Here is a 17,385-nt window from a genome sequence, read left to right as displayed (position 1 = left end):
GAGTAGCCCCCGCTCGCCGCAACTAGAGAAAGCCCGCGCGCAGCAGCAAAGACCCAACGCAGCCAAAAATAAATAAATATATTAAAAACGAAAAAAAAAAGCAGCACCATGTGGTGACAGATGGGCTTATTTTTCGACTCTTCCTTTTGAGAACCCTTAACTCATGGATAGGGTGGATTCATTGTGTGTCAGTCAATGACAGTCATTGTTTTTTCTTTTTTAAAATTTATTTTATTTATTTATTTATTTTTGGCTGAGTTGGATCTTTGTTGCTGCATGTGCGCTCTCTCTAGTTGCGGTGAGCGGGGGCTACTCTCCGTTGCGGTGCACGGGCTTCTCACTGCAGTGGCTTCTCTTGTTGCGGAGCACAGGCTCTAGGCGTTTGGGCTTCAGTAGTTGTGGCGCTTGGGCTCAGTAGTTATGGCTCGTGGGCTCCAGAAGGTGGGCTCATTAGTTGTGGTGCACGGGCTTAGTTGCTCTGCAGCATGTGCGATCTTCCCGAACCAGGGAACGAACCTGTGTCCCCTGCATTGGCAGGCGGATTATCAACCACGGCGCCACCAGGGAAGCCCAGGCACTGTTTTTTCTGATGCTTGAGTCGTATCATCATGTATGGCTTCTGTGTCCTTTTAACAGGTTTCTGTCGTGCTCCTGGGGCTCACCTGAGGCTCCCCCTGGAATGCTTTCTCCCAGGAGCCCTGGTCCCTAACTGCAGGGAAAGGGCTGAAACTCTGGGCTCTGGTTGTCTCCTGTCCTCCCTGGGGGCCAGAGATTCCCTAGAACTGGGTTGAAGTCATGCAGGCTGTGCGGCCCTGGATGACACCTTCTACTCTCTGGGGACCAGTTTTCCCATCCGTGAAATGTGGGCTGCAATAGGCAGAAAGGTGGCCCCAAAGACATACACATCCTAATCCTCAGAACCCGGAAGTGTTACCTTATCAGGAAAGAGAATCTTGGCAATTGTGATTAAGGATCTGCAAACGGGGAAATCATTCTGTGTTATTTGGGTGGGCTCTAAACGTAAATTCACATGCATCCTTACAAGAGCGGCAGAGGGAAATTTGTCAACTGTCTTAGTTGGGCTTGGCTGCCATAACAAAATACTATAGACTAGGTGACTCAAAGGACAGAAATTTACTTCTCACAATTCTGGAGGCTGGGAAGTCCAAGATCAAGGTTCCGGCAAGGTATGTTTCATTCTGAAGCCCCTTCTCTTGGCTTGGAGAAGCCTGCTGTATTGCTGTACGCTCACGTGACCTCTTCTTTGTGACCACAGCAAACTCTCTGGTGTCTCCCCCTCTTTTTTAAAAATTTATTTATTTTTGGCTGCACCATGCGGCTTGCAGGATCTCAGTCCCCCGACCAGGAGTTGAACCCTGGCCACAGCAGTGGAAGCCCGGAATCCTAACCACTAGGACACCAGGGAACTCCCCGGTGCCTCTTCTTAATAGGACACTAATCCCATTATTAGAGTTCCTCTCTCATGACATCATCTAACCCTAATTACTTCCCAAAGGCTCCATGACCAAATACTATCACATTGTGTTTTGGGGTGGACACACTTCCGTCCATAGAAGGACACACAGAGGAAAAGGCAGTATGAAGTTGGAACAGAGAGAGATTTGAAGATGTGGACCTTGAAGACTGATGTGATGCAGCCACAAGCCTAGGTACCCCTGGAGCCACCAGAAACTAGAAGAGGTGAGGAAGGATTCACCCCTAGAGGCTTCAGAGGAAGTGTGGCCCTAACACTTAGATTTCAGAATTTTGGCCTCCAGAACTGTGAATTAAATTTTTTAAAATATAAATTTATTTATTTATTTATTTATTTTTGGCTGCATTGGGTCTTTGTTGCTGCACGCGGGCAATCTCTAGTTGCACCGAGCAGGGGCTACTCTTTGTCATGGTGTGAGGGCATCTCATTGTGGTGGCTTCTCTTTGTTGAGGAGCACAGGCTCTAGGCGCGCGGGCTTCAGTAGTTGCGGCCCGCGGGCTCAGTAGTTGTGGCGCATGTGCTTAGTTGCTCCACAGCATGTGGGATCTTCCCGGACCAGGGCTCGAACCCGTGTCCCCTGTGTTCACACACGGATTCTCAACCACTGCACCACCAGGGAAGTCCCTAAAGTTTTGTTTTAAGGTACCAAGTTTGTGGTAATGTGTTACAGTAGCCACAGGAAACTAATGGAGGAACCATAGTTGTTTAATTAAATTAATTAATTAATTAATTTTATTGATTTATTTTCGACTGCGCCAGGCATCTTGCGGGATCAACCAGGGATCAAACCCGTGCCCCTTGCAGTGGAAGCGCAGAGTTCTAACCACTGGACCACGAGGGCACTCCCGAACCATAGTTACTTTAAAGTGTGATTTTAGGGGATCTAGTGCCTTCTCTGCCTGGCCGGCATGGATGCTTATCTTCTGCTTTCCAGCTCCTACCATCCATTCCCTACCTAGAACACTTACAATGGGCGTCCGATCCTGCCATATTCCAAAACCTTCTGTTAGCTCCTTACGGTGAAAGAAAAGCCCAGCCAAAAGCCATGAATGGGGAGTTCCCTGGTGGTCCAGTGGTTGGGACTCGGCACTTTCACTGCTGTGGCCCAGGTTCAGTCTCTGGTTGGTCCTGCAAGCCGCCTGGCGACGGAAAAAAAAAAAGCCACTTACGGTGCTGCTGCAGCCCTACTGTGCTTGCAGCACAAGCAGGATGGAGACCCAAGTGCCGCCAAGAGGAGAACATGTAAACAAACTGTAGGATATTTGCAGGTACGGAGGGAATCAAGGCCACACACAGCCACGTGAATGTGAACGCGGGGAAGAAGGCGTGTGAACACACGGTGTGGACATGCAAACTGTGTGTGGTTCCATACGTATACCAGGAAAGCCTGTCCGGGGTGGGAGAAGTCAGGATGGTGGCAGCTGCGAGGGGCGTGGAAGGCTTCTGAGAGCCAGAGACATTCTGTGTTTTGCTATCAGAGCTGGTTACCAAGGGTGCTCACTGTACGTACACTGTGTAGGCTTTTCTCTATATATCATAAGCCTCCATCAAAAGGTTTAAAAGTCCATAGAAACAGAAAGCAGAGTAGTCACTGCTAGGGGCCGGTGGAAGCAGGAATGGGGGTTAAGTGCTGATGGATGATGGGTTTCCTTTTGGGGTGATGAAAATGTTCTGGAATTAGATGAACTGGTGGTTGCACAGCATTGTGAATTTATGAAATGCCACTGAACTTACACTTCAAAATAGCTAAATTGATGGATTTGATATTACGTGAGTTTTAACACAATTTTAAAAAAAGCTTAAAAAGTAATAGAACTCAAACCTTATCTTGTAGCCTACAAAACTGGCCGGGTAGAGACAGTCATCACCTTCATGCATTTGTTTGTCCTTTTACTCACTGACTGAGTGCCCACTGCGGAGCAGGCCCCGAGCAAGACATGGCAGACGCAGCAGTGACGTAAACAGTTTGGAGCTCACTTCCTTGTGATTCTCTCTAGTTGAAATGTGAAGGAAGAGAAGGAGCCAGCCCAGAAAGGGAGGTGGGAAGAACGTTCTGGGTAGAAGGAACGGCAAGTGCAAAGGCTGTGAGGTGGGAACAACAGGTCAGCCTGTATGGCTGGAGCCAAGCGGTGAGGTCAGAGGTCAGAAGGGACAGACTCACCAAAATCTGATTTTTATGTGTGTGCTAAAATACACATAAAATTGCCATTTCAGGGACTTCCCTGGTGGCGCAGTGGTTAAAAATCCTCCTGCCAATGCAGGGGACACGGGTTCAAGCCCTGGTCCAGGAAGATCCCACATGCCTCGGAGCAACTAAGCCCGTGCGCCACAACTCCTGACCCTGCGCTCTAGAACCAGCGAGCCACAACTACTGAGCCTGCGAGCCACAACTACTGAAGCCCGCGTGCCTAGAGCCCGTGCTCTGCAATAAGAGAAGCCACCGCAATGAGAAGCCCGCTCGCCGCAACTAGAGAAAGTCCGTGTGCAGCAACGAAGACCCAACGCAGCCAAAAAAATTTTTTTTAAAAATTGCCATTTCAACGCTTTGTAAGTATACAATTCAGTGGCATTAAGTACATTCATGATGTTGTGCAACTATCACAACTGCCTAGTTCCCAAATGAAACCTGTGAAGACGGAGAAAGAGATCAGAGTGATGCAGCTACAAGGCTTCCCCAGGAAGTGGCTTTGGGGGTGACACCTGAAGGTCAGAGGGAGAATCGGGAGCAAGCGCGGAGTTTGGGAAGTGAAGCGGCAGTAAGGATGGCTGTCTGCAGGCGGGTGCCTGCAAGGGGTGGTGGTCTGGCTGGCACCTCCTACACATTGCTTCACCCCTTGAGCCCTGTCCGCAAAGCCAGGATATAGGCAGTTTCCAGTGGTCCAGGATTCGAAAGGGTGAGAAGCCGTGAAGGGTGGACAAGGAACACAGGGGATGAGAGTATAAGATGACACTGGCCCACTGGGAGGCAGAGTCAAGATGTGCCCATGTCCTGCCACTCACCTCTGGACGGGCTGGCTCCTTGGAGAGGGCCTCTGAGGGAGGGTTCTGGCCTGGCCTTGCCCTCCTGTATGCCCACTCTGGCTCGGCCAGTCCCAGGATGCTCCCTTGCGCTTCCCTGAGTGTGCCTGAGCCTGATTTCCAGGTGAACCTGCCCGCACGGATGCTGTTCCGGAACAGTTGCCAGGGTCTAGTGAAGGGACCATACCAGGGGGAACCGGAGGGCCCAACGCATCCCCAGCAAGCTGTCCAGCAACCTCTAGGCATCTCCCACCACTCTTCCTGTCACTCCTCCCGGTGTGCCTGCCTGCCTCCGGGCCTTTGCACTTGTTTCTCCCTGAACGGTTCTTCCCCCAGGTGTTTGGGGGCAGCCCCGAGGCAAGTCCACTCCTACACTCTTTACCATCACCTACTTATTGTGACTGTCTGGCCCTCGACACCCCCGCGTCTGCCCGGGCGGGGGTGGGGGGGCAGAGTAGGTATGGATCATCTCTACCCCACCCAACCCGGTGATTTCGGGGCCCAGCGCAGAGAGCGGGAGGGGGCGTGGAAAGTACTCAACAAATATCACTAATGGATTCCGCACCTCAACCTGGGCGCTGCCAGCCACCAACTTTCCTTCCCAATTCTCGGAGGAAGGAGGCGAGGGTCTGCAGCCCAGGCCTCGTGGGGAGGGGCTGAGCCGGGGCGGGCCAGTCAGTGGGGGGAGGGGCCTCGCGCGGACCGGGCGGGGTGGGCGCTCCGGCGGCAGAAGGGGCGGCAGAAGGGGCGGGGTGGGGCGGGGCGGGGCCCGGATTTGGGGGCCGCACTCGAGCTGGAACAAAGGCAGGCGCAGAGACAATAGGCCCGAGTTTCCCCCAGGCCCTGCGGCAACAGGAGCAGCGTCGGACGCACTTCCACCACCGCCACCTACACCGCGTGTGGGCGCCTAGGGGAGCTGGGGGGGCGGGAGGCTGCGCCCCGCTCCCCTGAAGCTTTTGCGCGGTCGAGCCCGCGGGAGGCGGAGTAGGGCCTGGGGGCTGGACGTGCCGGCCCTCCAGATTCTCTGCATCCTCTCAAAGCTGCCGCCCAAGGCTCCCTCCCCCTGGAGTGGCAACCGCAGGACCGAGGAGCCCTGCACGGGGACGAAGGCCCACCCCAGGCAGAGGCTCCAAGGCACCCATGCCTCAAGTATTCTCCGTGCTTAGTGACTTCAGACAGGATCCCCTCCCACAGGCCCCGCTCCCACCTCCGACGGGATCCCCTCTCACTGATCTTGCTTTCCTCCCCGTCAGGACCCCTCCTCCGCCAGCTCTAGCCTTAGGCCCTGCTTCCCTCCTTCTCAGCTCAGACAGGACTCCTCTCTCCCCACGGACCATGCCCCTCCCCCAGGATTCTCCTCACAGACTCTGCTTCTCCCTCAGACAGGATTCCCACAAAAAGACCGTGTTTCTCTCGAATAGGATTCCTCCTCCAGGCCTAGCTTCCCCCATCTGACAGAATTCTCACCAGACACTCTACGTCCTTCCTCAGACGGGAACACCCTCCCCGCACGCAGATGCTGCTCCCCACTGAGGCAGGCTTCCCCTCCCTACAGATCCTGCCTCCGCCCACAGATGGATTGCCCCACGCAGACCCTGCTTCCCCCTCAGAATTTCCCCACTGTTGCGGTTCAGTCCGCCCGCTTGAAGAGCATCAAGGCCAGCGCAGTGGCGGGCTAAAAGATGGCAAGGGGCGCTTGCAGGGCCAGGCGGGATTTCAGTCTCGGTGTTCTGAGCCCCGTGGGATCTATTTAATTTAGTCAGGTTTCAGTGTTTCTCATGTTAAACAATAAAAAGGTTAAAACCCCAAAGTCAGAGTCCCGGTTTAGAAGAGTACTTCCTCCACGGGATGGGGACCCTTCGCCCCTCTCCCTGGGCCCAGCATCTTCCCGAGGTCTCGGCCCCGCCCCCTCTAGGGAACGCTTGTCGACGCAGCAACTGGAGACCTCCCCAGGAGGCCAAAGGGGCGGGGATCGAGGTGGAAGAACGGACTGCCGGGGCGCGTGCGGAGTAAGCGGCCTGGAGCAGTGACTACAATAACGGGCGCGAGCCCGGCCGGTGGACCAGGCTGCGGCGACGGCGACGCAGAAACCCCGCCCCTGCCGCACGAGCGGCGCTGCGGGTGGTGGAGGGGGGGGGTGGGAGGAGCCCGCTCAGGCGCGTGCGTACTCATGGCCTCCCCCGCCGCGGCCCGCCCCGGCCCCGCCCCCGGGCGCGAGGCGCCCAGTGCGCGTGCGCGACGGCGTCGGCGCCAGTTATTTCTGTCCCGCCCCCGAACCGCGGCTCTTTCTGCGAGCGGGCGCGCGGTCGAGCGGTTGTGTGCGTGCCGCGTGGCGCTGGTCTCGGTCGCCGCTGAGAAGGAAGCGCGGGCGGCGGCGGAGGCAGGAGAGCGGGCAGCGGCCGGCCGGGCCTCGGCAGCGCCCCGCGCGCAGCGGGCGGCGACCTAGGCGGCGCGTGGTGGCGCTAGGCCTCGCGGCAGCAGCGGCCCAGCCGTTGGCGGCGAGCGCGTCTGCGCCTGCGCGGCGGGCCCCGCGCCCCTCCTCCCCCCGTGGGCGCCCCCGGCGGCGTGTGAATGGCGGCCTCGGCGGCGGCGGCCTCAGCGGCGGCGGCGGCCGCCTCCGGCAGCCCGGGCCCGGGCGAGGGCTCGGCGGGCGCCGAGAAGCGCGCCGCCGCCTCCTCGGCCACGGCCTCGGCTTCGGCCTCGGCGGCGGCGTCCGCATCGGCGTCGTCGCCCGCGGGGGGCGGCGGCGAGGCGCTGGAACTGCTGGAGCACTGCGGCGTGTGCCGGGAGCGCCTGCGGCCCGAGAGGGAACCGCGCCTGCTACCCTGCCTGCACTCGGCCTGCAGCGCCTGCCTCGGGCCCGCGGCGCCTGCCGCCGCCAACAGCTCGGGGGACGGAGGTGCGGCGGGCGACAGCGCTGGTGAGTGCGGTGGGGCCGGGGGCGGCCCCTCCCCCACCTCGCAGCCTTTGATCCCGACGAGGCTCGGGGGCTGGGGGTCTGTTCCCAGCGTGACGAGGGCGGGGGTCGCCTGGGCGAGAGGATGGGGACCCGAAGAGTGGCCGGAACGGGTGTGGGCAGTGGGCTGTGGGCCGGGCACTGAGATGGGGCGACTGTTTAAAGTTCGGTAAAAGAAGGGTTTGGTTCTTTCTCCAGGAGGGGAGGGTCGGATCGGTTCGGCAGGGGATGGAGGTTGGGACCCAGTGGGGGGAGATGCGCTCACCATGCGATGGTGTTGTTTCTTCGTGTTCTTCGTAGTGGTGGACTGTCCCGTATGTAAGCAGCAGTGTTTCTCCAAAGATATTGTGGAGAATTACTTCATGCGCGACAGTGGCAGCAAGGCTGCCACCGATTCCCAGGATGCGAATCAGGTATGTCTTGCCCAAGCAACCCCCAGGAGGTCTCTGGCCATGAGTAGGGGTCATTAGCCCAGAGTGTGGTGCCAGCTCCAGGCTTTACTCTCCCCGTAGTGGAAGGCTTAGGGCAGGTTGTCTAGGCTAAGTAAAGACCCCACCTTTCTTCATGTCGTATTTCTGGTTGTAAGTGCAGATTTGTTTGGTGGTTGTGTCTCTTCTGACTCTCCCTTTGCCCAGCAGTGCTGCACTAGCTGTGAGGATAACGCCCCAGCCACCAGCTACTGTGTGGAGTGCTCTGAGCCGCTGTGTGAGACGTGCGTAGAGGCGCACCAGCGGGTGAAGTACACCAAGGACCACACTGTGCGTTCCACTGGTATGCAGCGTGCAGGGGCTGCCCTGGCCGTTCTCCTGTACATGCCTTCAGTTGCTTACGATGGTAGTTGCAGATGGGGGAAGGGTCTCAGGGAGTTTCTCTACGGGGTACCAACTGAAGGGCCTGAGGGCAGAACTCAAAAAGGGGGAGGCGGGGCTCTGGTGGGCAGTCTCTGCAGGTTCAGTGGCAGGGGAAAAGCCACAGGCGGGGCGGGGGGGGGGGAGTTCACAGGGGATCTCATGGTGCCGCAGGGGGCGTATAGAGAGCTTGAGGAAGCTCATCAGGGAACCCTCCTAGGCAGGGGATAGGCCTCCAGTGGTAGAGAGATCGGCATGTATGGATAAGGAAATGCAGGGTGTTTGGGGAATGATGTGAGGGACCTCCTGGACCAGAGGTTCCCTGGCCCCTGTTTTAAGCCTCTGTAGGGGAAAGTGAGGTCTTTGGGCCTTGTGTCTTAAACAAGCTGGTAGGGTTATCAGACTATCACTGACCAGTGAGTGCTGGAAGTGTTCTTATCATTGGTCACAGATATTTCACAGCCTAGCTTGGTATTTCCAGACTCTTCTGTGAATGTGCTGGAAGTGCTATGGAGAGGGGCTTGCGCTTGGTTTTTGGCCCAGAACTCCCCATGAGTGGCGTTTTGGTAGTCACGCTGTGGCTCCGCCAGCCCAGAGGACAGTTTTGGTGGGAAAAGTTGGGTGGAGGTGGTTCCTGTGGGGCATGAGGAGCCAGGAGAGAAGGGCAGGGGTCTCAAGGGGGTCCTGGGTTCCAGGCAGAGGTCAGGGTGCAAGAGGAGGCAATATTTAGTGGAGCTGAGGCTCGGCTTATTTGTATCTAGATGTTCCTGTGTCTCACGCTGGGCTGGTGTAGTAACGAGACCTGACAGGGATCGGGGAGGAGAGAATGATGGATGTTCCCGGTTTTCTAGTGGCAACAGCCTCTGGGGAGGAGTGGGGGGTCACCGTGGTGTATTAGTAGTCTTTGGGGGGTGTTGCTCTGAGCAGTAGAACCCTTTTCCCAGCACAGGGGCCTGACACCTCTCTGAGGGTCCTGGTCTGATACTGCATCTCTCCAGCCTGAGAAGGCTTTGCAGGTTCCCCCGTGGGTTGTTAAGATGGTGTGGTCTCCTTTTATCAGAGAAGAGGGGAGGTCACCAGGCATGGCTTATGAGGAAAATGTGCCTGACGGCCTCTTTAAGCCCTGATTTGCTTTTTGTCTGAGCCGGAAAGCAAATGTTGTGTGTGCTGGGATGCCACAGTAGCCAGAATCTCCTCCCCTGCTCTACAGAATCTTCTGTGAGTGGAGGAGAAAGGGAGCCCAGTGAGTGGCGGGTGGGGGCAGGGGTTCAGAAGTGGAGGAGCTTTCTTAGAGAGTGTTCACCTGGAGGAAGTTTCAGTAGGGGGAACAGCGGGGAGGTCTCTCCTGGCACAGGCCGTCAGTCTTAACGCTTTAAGTTGTCACTTCCAGAAGCTGAAAGGAGAGGGGTGTGGTTCTCTTGGTCAGGCTGAGGGCAGAGGGTTTTGAGAGCAAGGGTCTCGGCTCTTCCCTGTCCGCTGCTGTAGGCCCTCTGGGTTCTTCCGGCAGATAGCCCAGGGTTGCAGGACAGGCAGGAAGTGAGGCCCCGATCTCTGTCTGCTCCTCGAGTTGGAGATGGTGAGGATGAGCTCCCGCTTCATAGATCCCATTCCCCAGGACCAGCCAAGTCGAGGGACGGTGAGCGCACGGTGTATTGCAACGTGCACAAGCACGAGCCCCTTGTGCTGTTTTGCGAGAGTTGCGACACCCTCACCTGCCGGGACTGCCAGCTCAACGCCCACAAGGACCACCAGTGAGTCCTGAGGCTTGGTGGGTGGGTGCTGCCTGTTCCCGTGCTGGGCGCCCGGGCCCACCTCTGTCTGCCCTCAGGTACCAGTTCCTGGAGGACGCTGTGAGGAACCAGCGCAAGCTCCTGGCCTCACTGGTGAAGCGCCTCGGGGACAAGCACGCGACATTGCAGAAGAACACCAAGGAGGTTCGCAGCTCGTAAGTGTGGATGCCCGTGCTGTGCCGGGGCAGGGTGGGGGGCAGTGGCCCCGGGTGAGCACCTGCCTGAGTGGCCCTCACCTCACCCACTCTGCCACCCAGGATCCGCCAAGTGTCTGACGTACAGAAGCGCGTGCAGGTGGACGTTAAGATGGCCATCCTGCAGATCATGAAGGAACTGAACAAGCGGGGCCGTGTGCTGGTTAACGACGCCCAGGTACCACCTGCGTGGTCCTTCTCTGTTGGCAGCTCACTCTGCCTCTAGTGGAATCGTCCTGGGGTTCGGCGCCCTCTGCTGGCTGCTGATGCCTCCCTGGGTGGGGAGAGGTTCTAGGGCTCTCTGTCCTCCCTGACGCCATCTGCCCTCCACCTGCAGAAGGTGACTGAGGGGCAGCAGGAGCGCCTGGAGCGCCAGCACTGGACCATGACCAAGATCCAGAAGCACCAGGAGCACATCCTGCGCTTTGCCTCATGGGCTCTGGAAAGCGACAACAACACTGCGCTGCTACTCTCCAAGAAGCTGGTGTGTGCTGGTGGGCACCCAGGTGGTGGGTTCCAGGTAGGCGCCTCCCAAGACCCTGGAGCCCTGTTCACTGCCCGTGTGCTCACGTACCGCCCACCCCCAGATCTACTTCCAGCTGCACCGGGCCCTCAAGATGATCGTGGACCCCGTGGAGCCCCATGGTGAGATGAAGTTCCAGTGGGACCTCAATGCCTGGACCAAGAGCGCGGAGGCCTTTGGTGGGTTTTTGTCTTTCTCTTGCTGCACCCTGCCATCCCAGGCACTGCACTTTCTTGTACTGTTTTACTTCTTTACTGCAGGCAAGATCGTGGCAGAACGTCCTGGCACCAACTCCACAGGCCCTGCACCCATGGCACCTCCTCGGGCTCCAGGGCCTTTGAGCAAGCAGGGCTCTGGCAGTAGCCAGGTGAGCCAGGGAGGGGACCATAGTGGGAGGAAAGAGGCACGGGGTCCTATGGGATGCCTGTCCACTGAGGTCCACTTGCTCTGCCCACAGCCCATGGAGGTGCAGGAAGGCTATGGCTTCGGCTCAGGTGAGTGATTCTGCCCCCGCAGTAGGTGGGAGAGCTGCGGTGCTCTATGTCCACCCCAACCTGTTTTCTGTGTTCCGAGCAGATGACCCTTACTCGAGTGCAGAGCCCCACGTGTCAGGGGTGAAGCGGTGAGTGTGGCTGCCCTTTGGTGGTTATAGGGACAGGGTGGCCGTAGGGGCGGGGCGCTCACACCAAGCCACGCCCACAGGTCCCGCTCAAGTGATGGCGAGGTGAGTGGCCTCATGCGTAAGGTGCCACGGGTGAGCCTCGAACGCCTGGACTTGGATCTCACGGCTGACAGCCAGCCCCCAGTCTTCAAGGTCTTCCCAGGCAGCACCACTGAGGATTACAACCTCATCGTCATTGAGCGAGGTGCTGCAGCTGTTGCTGCTGGACAGCCTGGGACTGCGCCCCCCGGGGCCCCTGGCGCCCCGCCCCTTCCTGGCATGGCCATCGTCAAGGTGAGCCTGCCCAAGTGACTGTGGCTGGGAAATGAAGATCTACTGCCCAGGCCGGCACCCCACTGAACACCCCTCACCTCCTCGCAGGAGGAAGAAACAGAGGCTGCCATTGGAGCCCCGCCTGCTGCCACTGAGGGCCCCGAGACCAAACCTGTGTTGATGGCCCTGGCGGAGGGCCCCGGCGCCGAGGGCCCCCGCCTGGCTTCACCCAGTGGCAGCACCAGCTCAGGCCTGGAGGTGGTGGCTCCAGAGGGCACCTCAGCCCCAGCTGGTGGCCCAGGTGCCCTGGATGACAGTGCTACCATCTGCCGTGTCTGCCAGAAGCCAGGTGACCTGGTCATGTGCAACCAGTGTGAATTCTGCTTCCACCTGGACTGCCACCTGCCTGCCCTGCAGGATGTGCCAGGGTGCGAGGCTGTGCGGGGTCTGTGGGGCGGAGGGCTGGGCCAGGTCCCGTGCAGCCCCTCACGGTCTGTTCCCTCCAGGGAGGAGTGGAGCTGCTCTCTCTGCCACGTGCTACCCGACCTGAAGGAGGAGGATGGCAGCCTAAACCTGGACGGGGGTGACAGCACTGGTGTGGTGGCCAAGCTCTCGCCAGCCAACCAGCAGGTGAGGGTGGGGCCCACTCCCTTGGTTTGGCCAGCAGCACCCCAAGTCCCCTATGACTCTGACGTTCACGTAATGCCTGCAGAAGTGTGAGCGCGTCCTGCTGGCCCTCTTCTGCCATGAGCCCTGCCGGCCCCTGCACCAGCTGGCTACTGACTCCACCTTCTCCCTGGTGAGTTCTGGGACTTGGGAGGGTGGGAGGTGCAGGGGCTGTTTGGCCTCACCTTCAGCCTGTGGCCTCTGCTTGAAGGATCAGCCCGGCGGCACCCTGGACTTGACGCTGATTCGAGCCCGTCTGCAGGAGAAGTTGTCACCCCCCTACAGCTCCCCCCAGGAGTTTGCCCAGGATGTGGGCCGCATGTTCAAGCAGTTCAACAAGCTGACAGAGGTGAGCCGGTTGGGGTGGGGATGGGTTGGGGAGGGGAGGCTGGGGGAGGCTGGGGGCAGAGAGGTGGGCGACCTGGGGCCCATCCACTGTAATTTGCCCGGCAGGACAAGGCCGACGTGCAGTCCATCATTGGCCTGCAGCGCTTCTTTGAGACTCGCATGAATGAAGCCTTTGGTGACACCAAGTTCTCCGCTGTTCTGGTGGAGCCCCCGCCGCTGAGCCTGCCTGGTGCTGCCCTGAGCGCCCAGGACCTGTCCAGTGGCCCTGGTGATGGCCCCTGAGGCTGGGCGGCCCCCGAGCCGCTCCAACCTGGCTCTGTTCTCTGTTCTGTCCTGTCACCCCTCTTCTCTCTCCTCTTCTCCCTCGGTGGCCTGGTTCCCACTCCGTGGTGGCCCATACCCCAGCCCCTCACAATATGGTTTTTACTTCTGTGGATTTAATAAAAACTTCACCCGTTACTCAGGCCTTAGTTGGTGGGGGCAGTGGTTCTGGGGGCCTGGTCTCTGGCTGTTACCGATCCCTCACCAAACCCTGTTGGGCCAGCTGGGGGTGGGGCACTGGTCTCCGGCCACCCGGGTGTCCAGGGAGTGGGGAGCAGCGTCCCTCCTGGGTCCTTTGCGATCTGGTGAGTGTCTGGTGGGTAGGAGGGTCACCCGGTAGGTAGGCAGACCCAGGCTACGCTGTGGGCAGGCAGGGTGAACCCCCAGGTAGGTGCTGCATGGCAGCTCATTCTCCCCGAGAGCTTCTGGAGTGGGTTGGAACCGTTTCTCACAAGCAGCTCGTCACAGTGAGCTGGGTGGGCTGGGCTAAGTGGAGTTGGGCACTGTGTCCCTGGGGGACAGGCCTGGGCTGCTGGGGTGCTACCGGGATGTCTGGGGAGCCGGCCTTCCTGGGGGTGCTGGGCCAGTGTTCGCTGCTCATCTTCACGTCCCAAGCCCTGAAGACGGGGGTGGGCTTGGTCTGTCCACTCCCGCCAAAACGAGAAGAAAACTCCAGCCCTCTGTCTCACACCCCAACTAATCTGGCACACGTTACCAAGCCCTGCCTGAGCAACTCCTGTCAGCCACGTCACCGGACTCCCTAACCCAGCCTGGCTCACATCAGGCCACTCACACAGGCCCAAGACTAGTGGCCAACTTTTATTGCAGAAGGTACAATGAAAATGCTGGGCCCTCCGCTGGCTCCCTAGGGTGGCACGGGGCGGGGGGTGCAGTCAGTCCCTTCGAAGGTTCTTGAGCCGCTCCTCCAGGTCTGCATCTGCATCGACTAGGGCGGAGGCGGCAGCCTCTGCTTTCTTCCCACTGGCAGCCACACTGAGGGAGCCTCCGGTGGACGGGAGGTCTGCAGAGAAGGGGGGTTAGGAAGAGAGCCCCTGCAGAAAGGAGTAATGCTGGGAGAGGGAGGGTCTGCGCGGTGGCCGAGCTGCGTGCAGGACAGGGCCCAGGGTCTGGACACTCACTTGACAGCTCGTCCGTCAGGCTCAACCCCAGCTCGTCCAGGACCTGGGCTACAACAGCGTCACTACGTAGAAAAAAGAGAACTATGAGGGCCAGGTGACCGGAGGGCCAGGCATCTGTCCCCACCCCCCTGCCTCCTGTCTCCAAACCTCTCCTCTTCATCGTCCTCGTCACCCATGGCATCGTCAATGGCATCGTTCATCATCTCCTCCTTCATGTCCATAATCTCTGCCTGCCGCTCAAACTCCATCATGATCTTCTGGATCTGGGGCAACTTCAGCTGGAAGTGGGAGGAGGGTGAGTCTGGCCCCTGAGGTTAGCAGGGGTAGGGAGGGGGATCGGGAGAGGCGTACCTGTCTGTTCATGGTGCCCATGGCCTTGGTGACGCCCTTCATGGCTTGTGCCATTGAGTTGTTAGACTTGAGTGTCTGGATCTTGAGGGACACAGCCTGGATGTTGGCCCGCATCAACACAAACTTTCGCACGTACCGCCTTGTGCGCACCAGGTCTCTTGCCATGATACGCACAGCGTCCTGAGAAGTGGACAGAGATGGCAGGGAGCCAGCCTTGGGAGTGTGCCCACTGCCACTCCACCATGCCCACTGAGGCGTTCAGGGGCCCCTATGTGCCTGCTCCCAGCGGTGACTGTTCCCTCGCCCTCAGGCCTCTTGGGTCACCACTGCAGACTCCTCCGCAGGCTTCTCACCTCGGATCCAGAAATGAGAGGAAGAAAGGTGGGGCCGCCCTTCAGGGGTCCTTGTCTATAGAGTCAACACCCATTCCTGAATTCCCCTCCTGGCCAAAGAATGAGTGTCTCCCTCCGCCTCACACAGGCCCTCACCTCAAGAACAGAATCCTGATTCACACACAAACACATCCAAACCTCACCTTTTCACTTCCTCCCCAGAGCTCTTCCTTGCTTTGCCCATCCCAGGAAATGGCACCTGCTCAACCCAGCTGCTCAGGCCAAAACTCTGTCACCCATCAAAGGTGCTGCTCCCCAGCGGTTCAGGCTGTGCCCATCTCTGCTCACCGGCCCCCAGGGCCAGTGCATCCCATGCCACGTGGGCTCCCACTGTGGCCCACGATTCCAAGTGGTCTGGCCCACATCCACTCCTCTGAGCTCACCCATCACTCCCTCATGGAGCATCTGCTGTTCTACCTGACACACTTGCCACTTGGATCTTCACGGGCTCACTCTCCGTTACTCAACGTTCGCCTCTGATACCACCTCCACAGAGGCACTTTTGGACCCTGAAACTAGGGAAAGCCCCACTCAACCCTGCATTTCCCTAGAAGCACCTCCCTGTTGGTGCTCAGCCTGTCCAGTTTGCTGCAGCTCCGGTGTCTGAACAAGCAACAGCACTGGCCCTGTGTCCCAGGCTGTGCCAAATCGAGCTTACCATTTGGCCCTGCTTGGCCATTTTCTTGATGTCTGCAATGATTTTCTTCTCCTGGGTCTCTAGCTTCTGTCGCTCACGGTCCAGCTCTCGCATGGCGCGGTTCAGGGCGCGCTGGTTCTGCCGCAGCAGCTCCTCCGGCGTCTTCCGGCGCCCAAACAGCAGGTCCATGGCCGCAGGAGCCCACCGGTAGGACTGGGGCAAGTGTGAAGCCTTACTGCAGAGTGGTGTGAGGCCCAAAACGAGGGCATGAGGCAGAGCTGGGGTCACACTGTGTATGGGCAGGGACAGATGGGGGCTCCCAAAATGGAAAGGGCTGAGCAGGGAGAAAAGGCGTGAATGGAAGGCCAAAAGAGTGGAGTCTGGAACTCGGGTAGCCCCAGGGACGTGAGTCGGGACAACGTGCCCACCCCAAACCCTCCTCCATCACAGTGCCCCCACAGAGGTTCAAGGCTTCCACCTCCTCCTGCAGACCCTGCGATGAGGCCCTAGCGTGTGCGGTGGAGATGAGACTGAGAGACTGAGACTGGAGATGGCCGTGGGTGGGCGGATGGGGGGTAGGGGGCACTTGGAACCCTGAGCGCCAAGGACAGGGCACTTGAGAGGGTCCCTGACAGGAGGAGGTGGAGGCCGCGAGTGCTAGAAACAGGGTGGATGGGGGGGGGGGGAGGCTCTGAAGCTGACAGCGTATGGATGGAATTCGGTTTGGGGCGGGGGTCCTAAACGCTGAGGGAATCTGGGTGCGGAGAATAAGGTTGGGGGGCGTTGCGGACTCCTGTACAGAGGGAGGGATGCTAAGTGTTGGGGTGCCTTGTTCACGCAGGAAAGCCTGTGGGACCATTCGGGGTGTTGAGCACCGAAGGCAAGACAGCATGGGGTCCCCTGATGATAAGGCCGGGTCCCAGGGAGGGGCGAGGCCCTCGTACGCCGCCGCCCACGCGCCAACCCAGGGCCCGCGCCCCAGTAGGGGCCACTCACCGGAGTTGCGACAGGGACTCGCTTCCGTTTCCGGGTCACGCTCTTCTCGCTGGGAGCCCCGGAGCGCCCATCAACGACAGCCCCTCGGTTCTGTCGCCTCGGCGGTCGCCGCCGTTTCCGGATTAAACCACCCGACGTCACACGTCCCGCCGGCGCCCGGAATGCTGGGCGGGGACAAGAGCGCGCGTGCGCACGCGCCGGAGACCAGGCCGGCCCCAGGCGCATGCGCACCAGCTTCCGTTTCCCTGCCGCAGACTCGGTGTTCTACAGGTTCAAGTCCAGCCTAAGGGAGCCGAGCCACGGCCGGAGTCCTGGTCCTTGCGGAGTTGGCGCCCTTCCGGGCGCCTTCCGCGCAGCCACCCGGAGGCCCTGCACCCCACCACGTCATCCACTGTAGGGTCCAGCTCATCTCAGGGACCCAGAACTCTCGCTGATGTTTCTGGACCTCAGGCACCCGGTGGCACCAGGCAGCGTTCTCCTCGTCAGGCCCTCCCATGGCAGAAGGGGGCAGAACAGGAGATGGTGCGGACTTCCTTGGATGTTGGCTTACTGGCCAGGAAGCCTGTGGTTACTGGATCCTGCCCCTCCCTTGTTCCGGAGTGGGATTCATCCCCCCCAGCCCGAGGCCTGGGGCTTGGTCCCCTCACCACTCCCAGGGCTGCCCCAGGCACTGGGCAGCCTGCTGACGCGGGGGCGGGAGGGGGGGCCCTAATGCCACCTGTGAGCACACAACTCCCACCACGCTTGCTGCAGGAGCCCTGGTGGACATCACCTGCC

General features: G+C 59.3%; 2 protein-coding genes across 3 annotated transcripts; one reads left to right on the top strand and one right to left on the bottom strand.

Annotated features, from left to right (window-relative positions):
• Positions 1-6,786: 6,786 nt before the first annotated feature.
• On the top strand, positions 6,787-13,231 carry TRIM28 (tripartite motif containing 28). Its single transcript, XM_059903807.1, has 17 exons — positions 6,787-7,433; positions 7,770-7,882; positions 8,108-8,240; positions 9,933-10,068; positions 10,146-10,262; positions 10,365-10,479; positions 10,639-10,785; positions 10,889-11,003; positions 11,085-11,191; positions 11,282-11,318; positions 11,401-11,446; positions 11,527-11,779; positions 11,867-12,186; positions 12,265-12,388; positions 12,471-12,557; positions 12,636-12,773; positions 12,878-13,231. Exons 1-17 carry the CDS (start codon positions 7,085-7,087, stop codon positions 13,052-13,054), a joined length of 2,514 nt encoding a protein of 837 aa, XP_059759790.1. The 5' UTR covers positions 6,787-7,084; the 3' UTR covers positions 13,055-13,231.
• A 668-nt stretch (positions 13,232-13,899) lies between these two features.
• On the bottom strand, positions 13,900-16,848 carry CHMP2A (charged multivesicular body protein 2A). 2 transcript variants are annotated; one of them, XM_059903863.1, is made up of 6 exons: positions 16,609-16,848; positions 15,634-15,825; positions 14,584-14,763; positions 14,380-14,510; positions 14,233-14,294; positions 13,900-14,114 (listed from the first exon to the last, which is right to left on the bottom strand). In XM_059903863.1, the coding sequence occupies exons 1-6, from the start codon at positions 16,831-16,833 to the stop codon at positions 13,987-13,989; spliced, it is 918 nt and encodes a 305-aa protein (XP_059759846.1). In that variant the 5' UTR covers positions 16,834-16,848; the 3' UTR covers positions 13,900-13,986. The 2 variants fall into 2 exon arrangements, with proteins under 2 accessions (XP_059759846.1, XP_059759847.1); XM_059903864.1 differs by having other exon boundaries at positions 15,634-15,847; positions 16,609-16,699.
• Positions 16,849-17,385: the final 537 nt, after the last annotated feature.

This window comes from Balaenoptera ricei, chromosome 19, assembly GCF_028023285.1.
Source record: "Balaenoptera ricei isolate mBalRic1 chromosome 19, mBalRic1.hap2, whole genome shotgun sequence".
In the NCBI taxonomy this organism is placed as follows: domain Eukaryota; kingdom Metazoa; phylum Chordata; class Mammalia; order Artiodactyla; family Balaenopteridae; genus Balaenoptera; species Balaenoptera ricei.
The sequence above is the reverse complement of the archived record's forward strand: the minus strand, read 5'-3'. Positions and strand labels throughout refer to the sequence as shown.